This window comes from Silurus aristotelis, assembly GCF_946808225.1.
Source record: "Silurus aristotelis genome assembly, chromosome: 13".
In the NCBI taxonomy this organism is placed as follows: domain Eukaryota; kingdom Metazoa; phylum Chordata; class Actinopteri; order Siluriformes; family Siluridae; genus Silurus; species Silurus aristotelis.
This window is the reverse complement of record NC_139586.1, coordinates 28,063,629-28,080,653: the sequence shown is the minus strand read 5'-3', so window position 1 is coordinate 28,080,653 and position 17,025 is coordinate 28,063,629. Positions and strand designations below refer to the sequence as shown.

General features: G+C 40.0%; 1 protein-coding gene across 1 annotated transcript; it reads left to right on the top strand.

The window, feature by feature from the left end:
- Window positions 1-2,235: 2,235 nt before the first annotated feature.
- On the top strand, window positions 2,236-15,765 carry soul4 (heme-binding protein soul4). The gene is made up of 7 exons (XM_083559426.1): window positions 2,236-2,397; window positions 7,085-7,277; window positions 9,821-9,906; window positions 11,758-11,899; window positions 11,988-12,171; window positions 13,110-15,218; window positions 15,285-15,765. The coding sequence occupies exons 2-6, from the start codon at window positions 7,115-7,117 to the stop codon at window positions 13,282-13,284; spliced, it is 750 nt and encodes a 249-aa protein (XP_083415552.1). The 5' UTR covers window positions 2,236-2,397; window positions 7,085-7,114; the 3' UTR covers window positions 13,285-15,218; window positions 15,285-15,765.
- Window positions 15,766-17,025: the final 1,260 nt, after the last annotated feature.

Below are 17,025 nucleotides of genomic sequence, written 5' to 3'. Positions count from 1 at the left end.
CAGTGAATGGGAAATTTTCACTTCGTCTTTTGTTTACTGTACATTCGAATTCCTGGTATTGATAATTGATTAATGTGCCTGTGCAATATGTTTCTATGGAAACAGTACCATGGTTGATAAAAAATGGCTGCTATTTTTAATTCTCCACTCTGAATTACACACATTCATAACTGCCTCGCATTAAACAGCGAGAGAAAATCATTCGATTGAAAAAATTACCCGGATTTTACACGTTAGATCATTCGTGGTGCTGCCTAAAGGTTAACAATGAGCTCCAGTGCCTGTCAAAAGTTTGGAAACTGCTTGAATTGTTTGGTTTTCAGAGACACATGGATGTTTGTATTTGTTTCTATGGTAATGTAGTGGTATGAAGATCTCCTTTGAACTAACAAATCTATAAATGTCCAGATGTTCTACTTTATTTTTAATGAAAAAGTCCTCCCTTAGCATGAAAAACAGCATCCAGACAGGCGAACGTTCAGCTGAAACACGTACAACTCGCCAAATTTGTTCTTTCACGAGTTGGAGATTTATTTCCTTTCTTGTGATGCAGTTCATCCCAGAGCAGTTCAATAGGATTTAGTGCAGTGACTGGGCAGGTCGTTCCAACTCAGACTTACGCTTTTGAACTATGGAATGGCAGCCATGTTGGTTCTAGGATTCCTTTCACCATTTAATCTACATGTATATTACAAGTGAGCATGTTCTCCAAATGTGGCACATGACAGAGCTACATGGGTTTCATCCAAGTTTGTTGAATAAAAACAAAAGTAACATCCATGCATTTCAAATAATCCATAAGAACTTTCCCCACAGAAAACAAATATGGCCGCCAGAGTCTTTACTTTCCAGCTACAAACTGTCATATTCATAAAGTCGTGGTGTTTCCAAAACTTTTGACAAGCACTGTACATGCATAGTTTATTCAGTGCCACTGGGAAAAGGTATTTTGCAGTAGTCTGAACGGTTGTTGTAGAAGCGAATGATGTGGAAATTATTTTTTTTTTTGTATGTATACCTTTATTTCTGCAACCAACATGCTGTGAATTTCTAAGACTAAATCTGTACTACAACATGCAATAAATCATATCATATTCTAATCCATTTAATTTTTTCGAAGATTTTCATTCATTTTAATCATCAAGCTTTTTTCTGTTAGTTCAGCTGCACATAAAGGCGGCATGAAAACCAGTCATGGGACGTGTATTCCACACCCGGGCCTTCGGTGGTGTCCTGCCTCAACCGATCCACCTCTGAATCCCATCATTATGACGCCACAGTTATAAAAACCATCTAAATGATAGAGAAATGGAGTATTATAGCACGGCATCACAGACAGGGACCTCATACGCACACAATATTAACAAGTTTCCTTTTAGTCGCCTTTGTACTGCACATCATCTCTAGCAGAAGCATCGAATTCGACCTCATTCATTTAGGGTTTTTCCTTTGTTTTTGTGCATTTTTTCTGCGCATTGCGGTTTTCCTGGGCGTTTGAAATTAAGGCAAATTGTGTGTTTTTATGCAAATTGTACAGGAAAGAAAACGTATAAATTGTTCATAAAAAAAAATAATAATAAAAAAAAAGCTTAACAACTGTTTTGTACCGTTTTGCCCGACCTTTTCTCACGATGTCCGGCTTTTCTTAAAACGTCCGTCCTGTAAAAGTCCTTGTAAGTGTATCTGCGACCAAATCAATTTCTTCTCCTTTTCTCCTCCGTCAGCTATTTAATACACATGTATATATCTGAGTTTGTGCAGTTTGCTCCAGATGCAGTATGTGAGCTCTGACTAGTGCGCACTATCACCATCAGATCAAAAGACATTACTGACACACTTGTGTCTCAGTAAAGTCAGGTACTGATGTAGATGAGGTGAGGAGGCTTTGTTGGAGATGCAGACACGGTTCAACCTGTTCAATAGGGTTGAGATCGGAGCTCTCTAGCAGGAGATCTTCCACAGGTTTGGATCTCCAAGTTTAAATAAAGACATCCTGTGCCTACAACTATATGTGAGAAGTTTGGGTGGAAGAAGCACTTATGTATATAATATAGTGTACTTTACAAGTCTGTTTTAACACGTGGTGTTTCTTGATCATTCTTGAAGCTTGTTCAGGATCAGAGAAGGAACGCAGGGCAGGCGTTTCAGAGTGTTTGCACGTGAGAATGTTCTCACGAATCCCAAGCAAAAACTTTACATTTTGTTTGTCCTTTTAAATGACTGAGTGCAGACTAGGGGGTGTGTTCTGCTGCTCTCCTGCCGCTCACGCGCATCTTCGCGGATGAAGTGGAGACGTTTGTCACGTGACCGGCAGACGGCGTGAGCGCTGTGAGACGGACAGAACACCGACGGCAGCTTTTCTCTGTCTCTTCTGTCCTTGTGTCTCTTCCTCATCGGGTAAGTGTTTACTATTTATTACTCTAGTTGTCAATATTGCGTGTGCGCGCGTGTGTGCGTTGTGTGTGTGTGCGCGCGCGCGCGTGTGTGCGTGTGCGCGCGCTTGTTGCGTTTGTGGCTGCGATAGAATTCGGCGGTGTTCTGTTTTCGCGTCGTTGTTTACAGGTTTATGTGTCCACTAAGGGTTATTAAATTACAAGAAACACACAATGCACACACACACACACACACACACACACACGGTTTCATTTCATGTGCACGGAGAAGAAACTCGTCCGCTCGCGCGTTTCCTGCTGGTTGACCTACTTCCCTGAAACTGAAGCTCAGGATGGAACGGAGCAGAAAACACGCCGTGCTCAGGCTTTAATCCCATCATAGGCTGAGGAACCACTCAACCGTACCTTCTCATCTACTTATCTCGTGCTCTGTTTATTTCTTTTAGCCCATTCGAATTGTCTCAAGTTTGAGTGATTTGACTCCATTGGGATATGGTGAGGGTTCTCTCAGGGGTTTAGAAGAAACCTACATTATGAAGAAACATAGAAAGACTTCCTAATGCAATATTAGTATGGCGTTTTAACCTAAAATTAATATATATATATATATATAATTGTAATAATATAGTAATAATTATAAATTATATCTATATGTGATCAGGAATAGGACAAAACAAAAGAGCACACACACACACACACACACACACACACACAAATATATATATAATTGTGTATTGAATCAATAGCATAAATAAAGTATCCATGGCCTATATATAATGTTATATATATGTTATATATATGTTATATAGAATGACATATACAGTAATCCTAAACAATATATTATATTTTATAATTATTTAATTTGTATTATATAATTAAAAAAAATCTAGCTGTAAAAAAATGTGGATTTCTTTCTACTCAAATCACCAGAAAATATTTACATCATTGACATGAAATTTTTTTTTAGTAGTAATCTACTGTATCTACTGTATACATTTCTATCTATCTATCTATCTATCTATCTATCTATCTATCTATCTATCTATCTATCTATCTATCTATCTATCCATCCATCCATCCATCCATCCATCCATCCATCCATCCATCTATCTATGTATTTACTTTAAAAGAAAATCAGGTCAATTGATGTCAATAATTTGAAGTGGCTTCAGTAGAAAGAAATCTCAGATGCAACTTCGGAGGCTTTGGAGATTTTTTTCTTCTTAACGGTTCCTTTACAATAATCGATGACTGTAATTTGGCAAATTTTAACCCTAGAAGTGTGAAAATGCAAAAGAAATGGCTGAAAAATATTTATTTATTTAATATATCATGATGACTAATGCGGCCTAAAGTTTGTGGACACCTGATTATTACACCCATGTGCGATCGTTGGACTTTCATTCATCTTATTCCATATTTAGTCCTTTTGCTGTTAGAAGAACCTTCACTCTTCTGAGAAGGCTTTGCATTAGATTTTCGGAGAGTGGCTGTAGGGATTTGTGCTTATTCGGCCGTAAGAGCATTAGTGATGTCATTCGTGATGTTATGTGGGGGGGGTCTGGGGTTCAGTCAGTTTGTCTATTCGTCTCGGTGGGGTTGAGGTCAGGGCTTTGTTCAAGACCCTCGAGATCTTCCACTCCAGCTTTGGTAAATGGTAGTATTTTTGTCTTGTTGTGTGTAAAGGGGAATTGTGGATTGTCTCGGATTGCATTGGAGGAAAGATTTTAGAACCACGACAGCACACAAAGACGTCCTGTGCAATTGTGTGCTTCTGCTTTTGTAGCAACAGTTTGTGGAAGAACCACATATGGGTGTGATGGTCAGGTGTCCACATGCCTTCGGCTGTATATGAATGAAAAGCAGTTTTGTTCATACCACAAAAACGCAGCAGAGCATACCATTTTACCAGTGGCGTTCCATCAGAACCAGAAGGGTCTTCTCTGCAGAATCAGAATCACAGACTTAATATATTTTCCTTCTATTAATATGTTTTCAATTATTCCCAAAAATCGATTCTCTTTATTTCATAGCTTTTCTCTCACTTGTGCTGCTGCAAGGAGTGTCTGTAAGCGTTGGTGTTTCTATCCAATCAGATTTTAGCCGTTACATTACGTGTTGCTGGGGTATATCTGACGTGAGGCCTTCAGAAATCAACACTGCAGCCAGCCTGTTGCTTTAACCAATCAGATTTCGACTTGGCCACTCCAAGGCCGTCTAGCAGGTGCACAATAGCTTCAACGTTTTCACGTCCTTTGATCAGACGGTCAGAGAGCGCGCTATTTAGAGCTCGCAAACCGCATCTGTAGCAAACTGCACAAGCTCAAATATATTCACGTGAAATTAATAGCTGTTTTTTTTTTTCATTTCACAACGAATGACAGAGGAGAAGATTCTGATTTGGTGGCAAATACACAAGGACATTTACAAGAAAGACTTTTCAGGAAAAAGTGGGTTGTCATAATAACGGTCACCAAAACGGTTCAGAGCAGTTGTTAAGCTTTTTCATTAAACATTTATTCTTTTGCGTTTACTTTCCTGTAGAATTTTCACAAAAACACACAATTTGCCTTTATTTCAAATCCCCAGGAAAACTGAAATGCAGGAAAAACCTGGGGTCATTTAATGAGGTGAATATCGAATATCGCAGTTGTGGCTCCAGTGAAAGGAGACTTGTGTTGAATTGTGTTCATTGGGTTTCTTGCTTTAGTAATAAGCTTCATGCTCACTGTGTGAGAATCCAGTCTGTGATGCAGCGCTCTGTTCTCCTGCGTTTCTCCTGCGTACAGCCTTGGAGTCAGAATGGTATCACGAGGTGGAATGATTCAGGCAGGACACCAATTCAATTCATTTTTATTTGTATTGCGCTTTTAACAATGAACATTGTCTCAGCAGCTTTACACAGATAATACAGAGATAAAGAATTAATATGTTGTTTATAAGTGTAAGTTTGTCCCTGATGAACGAGTCGGTGGCGACTGTGCTGAAGGAAAAACTCCCTGAGATGCATAAGGAAGAAACCTTGAGAGGAACCAGACTTGAGAGGGAACCTCATCCTCATCTGGGTGGCATTGAATGTCCTTTTATTACAGATAAACAATGTTGAGGTGCAGTGATGGTGATCAGATGCAAACTGTAGTCCTGAATTAGTGTAGCAGACTGTTGATTTTAACAACAGTCCAAATCCACCAAGACACCACTGAAGTCTCCAAAATTTCCTGCTTTAAAACAACCCCAAACATTAAGCTTCCACCTCCATGTTTGGCTGTGGGGGTGAGGCAGTTCGCTAACATCTTCTCTCCTGTTATTATTTACATTTATGGCATTTGGTAGACGCCCTTATCCAGAGCGACTTACAACTGAGCAGGGGAGGGTTAAGGGCCTTGCTTAAGGGCCCAGCAGTGGCAGCTTGGTGGTGGTGGGATTTAAACTTGTGACCTTTCGATCCAAAGTCTTATCCACTGAGCTCTCACGGTTCTCCTTCTTACACAAGTTCTTCTGTTAGAGACAAAAAATGTCGATTCTACAGAACCTTCTTAGTCACGTTTTTGCCTTTTACTGAGTTTATTGCACAGAAACAAAAGTAACACGCACGTGTCTCAAACAGCATAAAAGACCAAGTGTTTTCACACTTTTGGTGTAATGCAAATTACGGCTGAAACGATTACTTGTGTATTTCGAATAAAAAACAAAGCATCGAGGCATCGTTTAGCCCATTTAACTACACACAGAGCACTGCGTTTCCCCACGGACCATTATTACTGACGCACCACCTGCTAAACTCTGGACCGATATGGACGGGTAACACAGAAGACGCTGCAGAATTAAAAATGGATGAACGGATGGAAGACAGCGAGCGTTGAGGAGAAGATTTGGACATATTCTTTTCCACATTTGTTGTAAATTGAAGTCAGTGTTTTCTGGCAGTTTAAATCCACACCTGATGACAACGACTACTACTACTACTACTTGGGTTGGGGATGAAGATCTGCTGCTATAGAGCTCTGATCTTAACCCTATTAATCAGGATGAATGTGAATGCTGTATGCACTCCAGTCCTCACCCGTGTAGGTGAGTAAATCTCCAGAAACCTCCACAAAATCCAGTAGAACATCTTGGTACATTCTATTATAAATGGGATTGAATGTGGTATGGGATGCGCAAAAAAAAAAAAAAAGCACATACCAATCAGGTGTCTAAACTTTTTTGTGTTCTCTAACCCAAGCATATCCAATATCGAAATACTATGATCAGCTTGCAACGTGTAAAGGAATTGCAAACAAAAAAATTGCTAAATTGCTAAAGCTGCAAATGGCTTGTGGGGGTTTGATGGTGGTTTCAAGCATGCAGCATATGCTGGGATTTTCCCCGTGTCACCCACGTGAGTGTTTGCATTTAGGATCCACACAGGTACGTATTAGCAGCATTTACAGACATGGGTGTGTTTACAGTGTGTATGATGGGCGTTGTCATCGCATTCCAACAGAGTAGATCTTTGTCAGGGCATAAAAATGTGTGTGTGAAGAAAAGGGTTGGGGAGAGATTTCCAATTAAATTCCAAAAAGGTTGTCCCATGAGCATGAATCTACAATAGGCTTAAATTGATACATGTTCTTTCCCAAAGTACAGATCATCCAAGCTTTTATTTTCAATTTAGTAAACAAAAACCTGTGCACTTTGTTGTATTTCAGGTCGCACGACAAATTCAACGGGGAAAAGAAATGGCCCTTATCTCTATTGAAGATCTGGCTGAACTGGATGATGAGCAGTTAGAAGATGAAGTCACCGAAAACTCCCAGGCTGTAGATGACGATGAGGAGGAGCAAAGGCTGCTAGCTCATTGGCAAGCCGTAGGGAGGACACATCAGGTCTCCGTCCCAAGAGGTCCAGTTTCTGAATTTAGGGTTTGAACGGAATTTCAATTTCACCCGTCATGGTTCACTTTTCAGTTGTTTAACTGCTTCCTTTGTTCATTTGTTCAATGTGTAATGTAGATTCTTGAAGCATGACAAACATTGACTGTTATTATAAAGTACAAGAAGTGTACACCAAGATTTAAACCATTGTACGGATTATTTATATCTTCATATACATTCATATTCATATATAATATAATTCTGGTAAATATACAACCTTCACCGTGAATTCTTTTTAAGTAAATCACAAACACTATATGGACAACAATTTGTGGACACCTGACCATAAGCTTTTTTTTTTTTGAAGAACCTCCACTCTTCTGGGAAGATGTCTGAATAGATTTTGTGGTGATTCGTTCATCCGCGAGGGTGTTAGTAAAGGTACTGATGTAGGTGATGTGAGGAGGCCTGGGGTGCAACCAGCGTTCACATTCATCCTGTTTAATAGGTTTGGAGATCTATAGAGGGAGATCTTCCACACAAACATCTATGTGAAGCATATCTTCATGGAGCTGGCTTTATACTGGAACGTGTTCTACTTTATCCAAAGACGTCCTAAGATACATCTACTGTGATAAATTTGAAAATGGCGTCTTAAAATCGCTCCACAATTTAATTTCAGTCGTTTTCCAAATGTCGCTCATCCACACTGAAACGTCTGAAAATGAGCAAAACGCAAGACGCTTCAACCCGAGTCCATTTATTTACTTTTCCGGCTCTGAAACATCCCTCAATTGGTTGAAGTGGTCATGACGCATTTTTTTGTCCACGTATTAATGTGGACATTGCCTAACATATTTTTCTCTCTGTTTGATCTCCTCAATTCAGCGACATTTCAAAGAGTAACAGTAAATAAACTCGAGGTGGAAACGCGTTTTACAGGGACTTATGTTTTACAGGGACGTGAGTGGTTTCAGCCGTTTCGGTGCAAAAACAATTGAAAACGATAGCGTTGACGCAGAGCATTTTTAGACTCCGGATTAGTGAAGACGTAGCCCTGGACAGTTGTGTCTCCTCAGCTTTGTGGTAACTGCAGCTTTGTGGCTGGAAAAGTCAGGAGTTCCAATACTTTTGCCATTATAGTGTATGATGGATTATTTTGTGTATATTTGTGTTGTATTAATCCTAGTTAGGACTTTTTCACGTCTTAACACCTGCTTGTGGAAAACAAGGAATTCTGATCCAAGCCGGGGTCCACTATTCTCAATGTTTTGTATTTTGTGCGAGTGACGTTCAGGTAAATCTAAATCATGAATGGGAAAGAACATTTTGGCCCGAAACGTTTAAGCTGAACTTCTGTAGATTTTAATTTGGAGTTTTGGTGGTTTTGCGTATGGCTAAAACCACCGTATGGCTGCAGGCGAACCGCATGCCTAATGAGCTCTCCTCGCTTTCGAGCTAAATATAATTGAGGCCATCTTGAAGACAGAATAACTTTTACCTCAGCATATAGTTTGGTCTCGTGCCAGAAGGAGATTTGATTCAGGCTGGAGGTCTGAAAATTGTACATTGAAATTGACAATTATGGTTTCATTCCAGAGTCATGTGCAGTTCATCTCTAAAAGTTAAAGGAACTTTAACTGTGTGTGTGTGTGTGTGTGTGTGTGTGTGTGTGTGTGTGTGTGTGTGTGTGTGTGTGTGTGTGTGTGTGTGTAGTGTGTGTGTGTAGTGTGTGTAGTGTGTGTGTGTGTGTGTGTGTGTGTGTGTGTGTGTGTGTGCGCGTGTGTGATTTAATCCTCAGGGCTGCTGCATATCTTTCTCAGCTCCCATGTTTTTCTTCTTCCTCATTGTTCCTTGTTGAGAACTGAGAGGCTCTGTATTGTGTTGAGAAATTGCTCTCCAAACTTCTCTGCTGCATTCAGCTGCCCTGTGGCATTGGACATGTTGAAAACATCTACGTGCTTTCAGTTCTGCAGGTTTATAGTTTCATTTGATAGAAAAGGAATAAAGCCTCTGTAACATGCGTCAGAATGTGGACTGCAGTTTCAGTGCACGGTGGAGGTTTTATATGAGGGGTCTTCAAGTCAAAGCGGGACTTTTCTGTTTATAAAATAAATAAAATGACATTTCTGCACTTTTCCCATTTTGTAACTGACGCCTGGAAAGATTCGGCATGGAAGGGTTTGTCTGGACGCCGGAACCATCCTGGGGCACCCTGCTTCATTTCATTATCAGGGAACCACCACGAGCAGGAACGTCACTGATGGACGTACCTGTTTTTTTTTTACGTTTACACCGTTTAGACGTCTTACTGCAGCCGAGCGTTTCATCTCCATACTGTGCTCGAAGTCTTCAGCTTCGTTCACAAGAAACTTCTTCGCCACACACTTTTATACACACAATAAAAAGTCCCGGTTTGACTTGAACGCCACTTGTATTGATAGTGTGTGTGTGTGTGTGTGTGTGTGTGTGTGTGTGTGTGTGTGTGTGTGTGTGTGTGTGCGTGTGCAGTGAGTGAACCTTTTGACGGCATTGCTAAAGCTGACTTATGCTCTTCATATCTTCCTCCAGAGATGACCGGACCCATTATGGAGATGACGAGGAGGAATCAGCAAATGGAAGCTGTTCCTTTCGTCACCATAGCAACCCATGAAAAGGTATAGGTTTGTCCCATGTATACACCATACGGACAAAAGTGCTGACTTTTTCATCTATTCGTGGTTCTTCTTTGAGCACGAAGTTGGAAGCACACTACTGTTTAAGATGTTCTTGGATGCGATCGCATGAACGTTTACCTTCAAAGTTCGTGGGCGTAAGATTGGAACGTGCTTCTCTTTGATCATCCCATCAATATTTACTGTTCTTATAACCTCCACTTTTCTAGGAAGGTGTTCCTCAGAGATCATGGAGCTGGCTTTGTGCACAGGAGCATTGTCATGCTGGAACATGCTGGAAAATCATTTGAATTGTCTTTGCGTAGCGAGTTAAACCTCAGGATCACATATTGGACCTTCAACATTATCAGACCAGTTCAGAACATAATGTCGTGATGAACGTGATAGATCCTTCTCTTTTTAAGCTTTAACTTTGCTCTCCACACAAACAGCTTCATTACCAGTATGAGATCCGGTTGTACACTGTATTACATCGTGTTCGTTCCTGTCTTCTGGACTGGACTATACATTTTCTCTCCCCATGTTTGATTAGGTATTAATGAACCACTGCATTGTTTATAACCACAGAGAGATAACGAACTGCTGAAGACAAATCGGGCAATTTTCCCCCCAAGCCGTGGTGCTGGAGCGCATGTCTAGGCATCACTAATGGCATTTGTCCAAACCTAAAGGCACGTCCCAAACCTGCCATGTAATTAACCAGTATGTTTCTACCTGCATCGTGGTGTAGCAGGTAATTTTTCACCTCACAGCTCCAGTGTCCCCAGTTTAATCCTGCTAATAGGTAATACTTAAAAAAAATAATAATAAATCGTGTAAATGAGGTCACGTGTGTTGTGGCGAGTTCAAGTCTGGAGTTTCTTCATCATTGATTTCTCTCTAAATGTTCTGCTTGATGTTGATCTGATGCTAAACTGTATGTTGGCGATTAGTAAATACACCAGGTGCCAATCAGAACGAGTTTAAAACAGAGCTTTTATTCTCGTAGATAAAAAGGAACGACTGATTTCACAAAATGTAGTAAAGTAAAATGTTTAAAATGTAGTGAAGTTTAAATAAAAGTCTCCCCAAATGGAAATACTTCAGTACAGATACGTGGAAAAACTACTTAAGTACAATAACGAATTACATTTACTTCATTACTGCCCTCTGCTGGTTATTATTATAATTACGCTCATCATTTCTCTTTCTCTTTATACTGCCCCATTACTTACGCCCTTCATTGAATATCCAGTCTTACTTGCCTTTATTATATTTTCGTTTCTGTAAATACATTTTTAAAATAAACTATACACCAGGCAAAAGTTTGTGGACACCTGAGCATGAGAGCGGTATGTGCTTTTTCTGTAGCTCTTATAATGACCTCCACTCTTCTGGAATGATGTTCCACTAGATTTTGTGGAAATTCCTTCAGCCACAAGGGTGCAGTCAGTCTTCACATTCATCCTGTTCAATACGGCTGGAGCTCTATAGCAGAAGATCTTCCACACCATCCCATGTAACGCATATGCTCGTAGAGCTGGATTTGTGCACAGGGGCATTGTCATGCTGGAACCGGTTTGTGTCCCCTAGTTCAAGTGAAGGAAAATCTCCATGCTATCGTGTCTAGGAACGTCCTGAACAATTGTGTCTCTCCAAATTTGTGGGAACAGCTTGCGGAGGAACCACATATGGCTGGACAAGTCCAGTGTGTGTATGTACTAGGAACAGGTATAAATCTATTTCTCTGATTGCTTTTGTGTGTGTGTGTGTGTGTGTGTGTGTGTGTGTGTGTGTGTGTGTGTGTGTGTGTGTGTGTGTGTGTGTGTGTGTGTGTGTGTGTGTGTGTGTTAGCTGGGTGAGGTGGTATATGAGGAAAGAGTGTATCCACCAGGTAAATGGGCCTGTATCACTTTTGGAGAGAAGCTTTATGAGCAGAGCATCTCTAAGGGCTTCATGAAACTCATGCGCTTCATCTGCAAGGAAAACTCCGCTGGTATTTACCACATTTGACTCCAAATCACAGCATGGACACTCAATAATAAATAATAAACCTAATATTTCATGTGTAACGATCTCTGTAGGTCGTTACTTGGGCATGACCGTGCCTGTGGTGAACGGGATTATGATGCTCAAGGATGGCAGCGGCTTAGAAAACGAAGTCCTGACCGCGTACTACTTACCTGCCGAGTTTCAGGCAAACCTTCCTCAGCCTGCAGACCCAGACATCACTATCGTCCACAGGGACTCCCTGCGAGTGATCACCCGGTAAGACGCTTTCCTGAGTTATCGATAGCGAAGGTTGGATCGTACCTACCGATAACCGATTAATCAGCCGATAGTTTTTCAAATGGATGCTGCAAAAAAAATAAAAAGGTACAAAACTTTATTACAAAAAAAAAGTACTGAATCATGAAAATGCAATAAATGAAATAAATATGAATGTAAATTAATGAATATTAATATTATAAATTAATTATAACTAATATCAAAATCGTTTTTTTTAATACTGCTCTTAAAACGTACTTATTTGTTTAATAATTTATTTTTTATTATTTTTATTATTTAATGTTTGCCCTGGGAAAGCGCTTTGAGATGTAACTTTTAAAGACGCTATATAAAATAAAGATTAATATTACAGAAATATAATTAATAAATGATAAATAATATATAATATAGCGCTCTCCGTGCAAACAAGGTCCCACTTAAAAAAATAAAATAAAAGACACAAAACAAACAGCACGTTGTGTCAGTGATTCACCACTAGAGGCCGCTCTTGTAATGACAACAGACCTTTTCAGCCGCTCCAGCAACGGACGAAATCCGGAAAAATTATTGGTATGTATTTTTGCCGATATCCGATAGTTCCAGCAATCAAAACCGATAAATCGGTCGACCTCCACTGCTGAAAAAACAGGTGTTTGGCTGAAGACTCTGAAAAATCTTGTGTAAGTTATAATTCATTGTGACTGTGTGTTCCAGCTCCAAACTGAGCAAGATTATATACGTTTTCAAAATTAAACAAAACAAACAAACAAAAACAAACCCCAAGTCGAGTCGTGTTTTTGTCATGCTCACTACACTTTCCGGATCTTCGTGTGACGCGATGGAACTCCGTGTTTGTCATATCCAAGGACAATATCAAGTGATTCCTATCAATGATTGTTCTTTTGTGTATATTGATGAATGCATGTTGCATCCATTAGGGTTTTCTTCGGCACCACCACAGAGGAGACGATCTCAAGGCAGATCCGCTTACTGTGGGAGCTGCTGGGAACATCTGAGGACATTCACCAAGACCAGTACATGGTGGCTGCTTACGAGAACCCTGGGGTGCCGTCGCGTCGAAACGAGATCTGGTTCATCCGCCAGAACCCTTAAGGGGGGTTCTGCTCGCTCTCTCTCTCTCTCACACACACACACACACACACACACACACACACACACACACACACACACACAGTCCTTAACTGCATCTCCCCTGTGGCACCAGCGAGAATGACCAAGCTAGTGAGATGAATAAAGACAGGACAGATCTTAATGACTACTAACAGTATTAACTCAGGCTACTGAGGATTCTAGTGAATATTTTTCCAGGTCATATAATAATTTTAGAAAATATTTTTGTAGAATTTTGAAAAGATTTGAGCCAGAAATACGTTTTACGGTACATTATTCCATCACAGTTCTTATATAAAGTGTATAAGAATCTGAATACACACAGTTCAGGTAGCATTTTTTTTACACAGTTCTCATTTAGTACTTTTCCATACACTATATGAGCAAACGTTTGTGGACACCTGAGCATAAAATTGTTATAATTTCCGCTGTCAAGTTGTTAGTAATGTCAGGTACTGATGTAGGTGAGGTGAAAAAGCCTGGGGTGAGTTCTTTTCAAGGGTGTTGGGTTTGGGTAAGAGATCTATAGCAGGCATTCAAGATCTTCCACTCCAAACCCATGTAAACTGTATCTTCATGGAGCTGGTTTTGCATGCTGGAATAGGTTTGGATTTCCTAGTTCAAGGAGATCCCTATACAATTGTGTGCCTCGAACTTTCTGCTAAGAATCACTAATAACTAGAATAACTAAAAGGTAGTACAGGTGTCCCAAAGGTTTTGCCCATATAGCGGCGTTCATTCTTCACTTTAAATTGTCAAACTGATATTCACCACTAGGGGGCATTTGAACCCAACATTTTGTTCCAGAACTACTTGTGAAAACTTTTTTCACATTATTATTTTTTTTTTTGTTACACTGATTTCAAGCATTTGGGTCTTTTTATTCTCTTCGTTCTTTTATTTAAATGAAACTAAACTACTAAAACTATTTTCCATCGCTTGTTTATTCTCAGCGCAGTCTGCTATCCTTAAGAGTTTATATAAGAAATCATGGGAAAGTAACCCACAGAATGTACGACTAACTTCACTGTGCCCTCTACACTCCACCTCAAGCTATTCCATCAGCAAGACAATCATCAGCGGTTTCGACGGAAACGTGTCGATCGAATGTCCGATAGACCAAAGGTTTACGCAAGCGTGACAAATCAGTTCCCACGTGACGGATTTTACTGTGACCTTGTATGTAACTGTGTTTTTTTTCATTCAAATCAATTATGAGAACAGGTATTTTTGTACACGAGTATACGTGGGGAAATTTCTCAACCGTATTTCCACTTGTATATGCCTGTGAGTTTTAATAACAAGAATGTTCATGGCAAACGTATTATATACAATCAGCCACTTTATAAGAGCACTGATGTTTTTTTCCAGAGCGACTTACAACTAAGGGCATCCCTCAAGGGCCCAACTATGTGGTGCTGGGATTCGAACCCATGACCTACAAAGTCAACGGCCAATGACTTTAACCAATGAGCTACCGCCTTCCTACAGTTTTAGCCAAAATCAACAATCCTATAAATCACAGACATGCAGAAACTCATCTGGTTATTAATTTTTTTACTGTTCAGATGTGAATCAGTGTCGTTGATAGCCTCATATCGATGTTCTTACCTGACAGGAGCGGAACCTGATTGCTTTTTACGCTTTTCTACTTGTAAACTCGATGTTTTGTGCGTTCTGAGATGCGTTTGTTCCAAGCTGTATAGCCATTTTCCTCTGATCCCTCAGGTGCACCATTCTGTGTAAATTTTTGAGACGCTTGTGTGTGAAAATCTCAGGAGCTTCTCATACACTCAAACCAGGCTATCCAGTCCAAACGTCCATGCCATGATCCTGTCACAGAGATCACACCTTTTCTTCACCCTAATGTTTAAACCATGATTTTATTTTATTTTTATATATATATATATATATATATATATATATATATATATATATATATATATATATATATATATATATATATATATATATATATATACACTAAACACTGATAATGAAGTTATTCTCTCTTTGACCACTAGATGGCAGCATGACCACTGTAGTCTGTTTGGATGTATTTGGTTTTTCCTACTCAATGGGACTATGTATGGGATGATGGGATGTAGATGTTCTTCATGATGCATGTCACAAGACCTTGAACCTTTTTACTAACCTTGAAATGATCACTGATTTCGGGGAGTTGCTCAGCTTTCGTTGGAATCTTCTCCTTGCGTGCCACTTTTCCTCATCGTATTTGTGTTCGTATCGTGTCGAAACTTCTCACGCCGATCTCAGAGGAGTTGAGTAGTCAACATTAATGAGTCTGTTAGGAAGCTCAGAAGACTAACGCAGCAGATATATCGACGTTATAAACTGGTGTGGTGTAGATTTCACGTCTTGTGTACTTTAATGTGCATATGTTCTAGATGTTTGTTGTTGTTTTTGCTTTTCTCTAAAGAATAAAGTGCAGCGCTAATGGTCTTCTCTGGTTTCCATCGTCTGTTCTTTTGTCTGCTTGCTGTCTGATAAAGATTTTATTTGAATTTGATTTTTTTTTTTTTTGCATAATAAACTAATAAAGTTTTATACTTCATCAGCCAGTGATGATGGTGCTGAGGGAAATACTGAGATTGAGATGATCTGAAGAAGAAACTGAGAGGAACCAGACTCAAAAGAACCTCATCATCATCTGGGTGCAATGTCCATTCATTACAGTTCCATCATTGTTGAGGTTGTTTCTATTAATCTATCTTTATGATTCTGGATTGTAAATCTCCACATTAACCTCATGGATCTTCAAGCTGCTCATGTGGAGTCATCATGGGTGACAGTGACATCTCAAAGATATTCAGTAGGTCTGAGGTCAGAGCTCTATAGCAGGAGATCTTTCACTCCAACCCATGTCTTCATGGAACTGGCTTTGAGCACAGGAGCATTGTCATGCTGGAACAGGTTTGGGTCTCCTGGGTCACGTGAAGGGAACGTTTAACACTACTGCATCCAAAGATGTCCAAGACAATCGTGTGTCTTTAATTCTCCAACAGTTTAGAGAAGATCCACACATGGCTGGACAGGTCAAGTGCCCCAATGCTTTTGTCTTGAAAGTGTATTTGGTATGAAACACCAGCTGCAGCTCATCATTTTGTGGTCTGGTGTGCAAGAATGTGAAGATGTCTGGAATATTTCATGTATATCTTATTAAAAATAAAAAGGGAAATTGGTTATTTTAAAATTGTGAACAGACTGAAGGAAATGGGCGATTTTGTTTGTTAGATTTGGATGCAGGTGTGTATTGAAATTCAGAGAAGTGAAGAAAAGAGTGCAGGCAGGGTGGAGTGGGTGGAGAAGAGTGATAGGAGTGATTTGTGATAGAAGAGTATCTGTGAGAGTGAAAGGGAAAGTTTATAGGATTGTGGTGAGACCTGGGATGTTGTATGGATTAGAGACAGTGGCATTGAGTAAAAGACAGGAGGTGGAGCTGGAGGTAGCAGAGCTGAAGATGTTGAGATGTTCGTTGGGAGTGACGACGATGTACAGGATTAGAAATGAGTTTATTAGAGGGACAGTGCATGTAGGACGTTTTGGAGACAAGGTGAGGGAGGCGAGATTGAGATGGTTTGGACATGTGCAGAGGAGGGACATGGGGTATATCAGTAGGAGAATGCTGAGGATGGAGACACCAGGAAGGAGGAAAAGAGGAAGACCAAGGAGGAGGTTTATGGATGTGGTGAAGGAAGACAT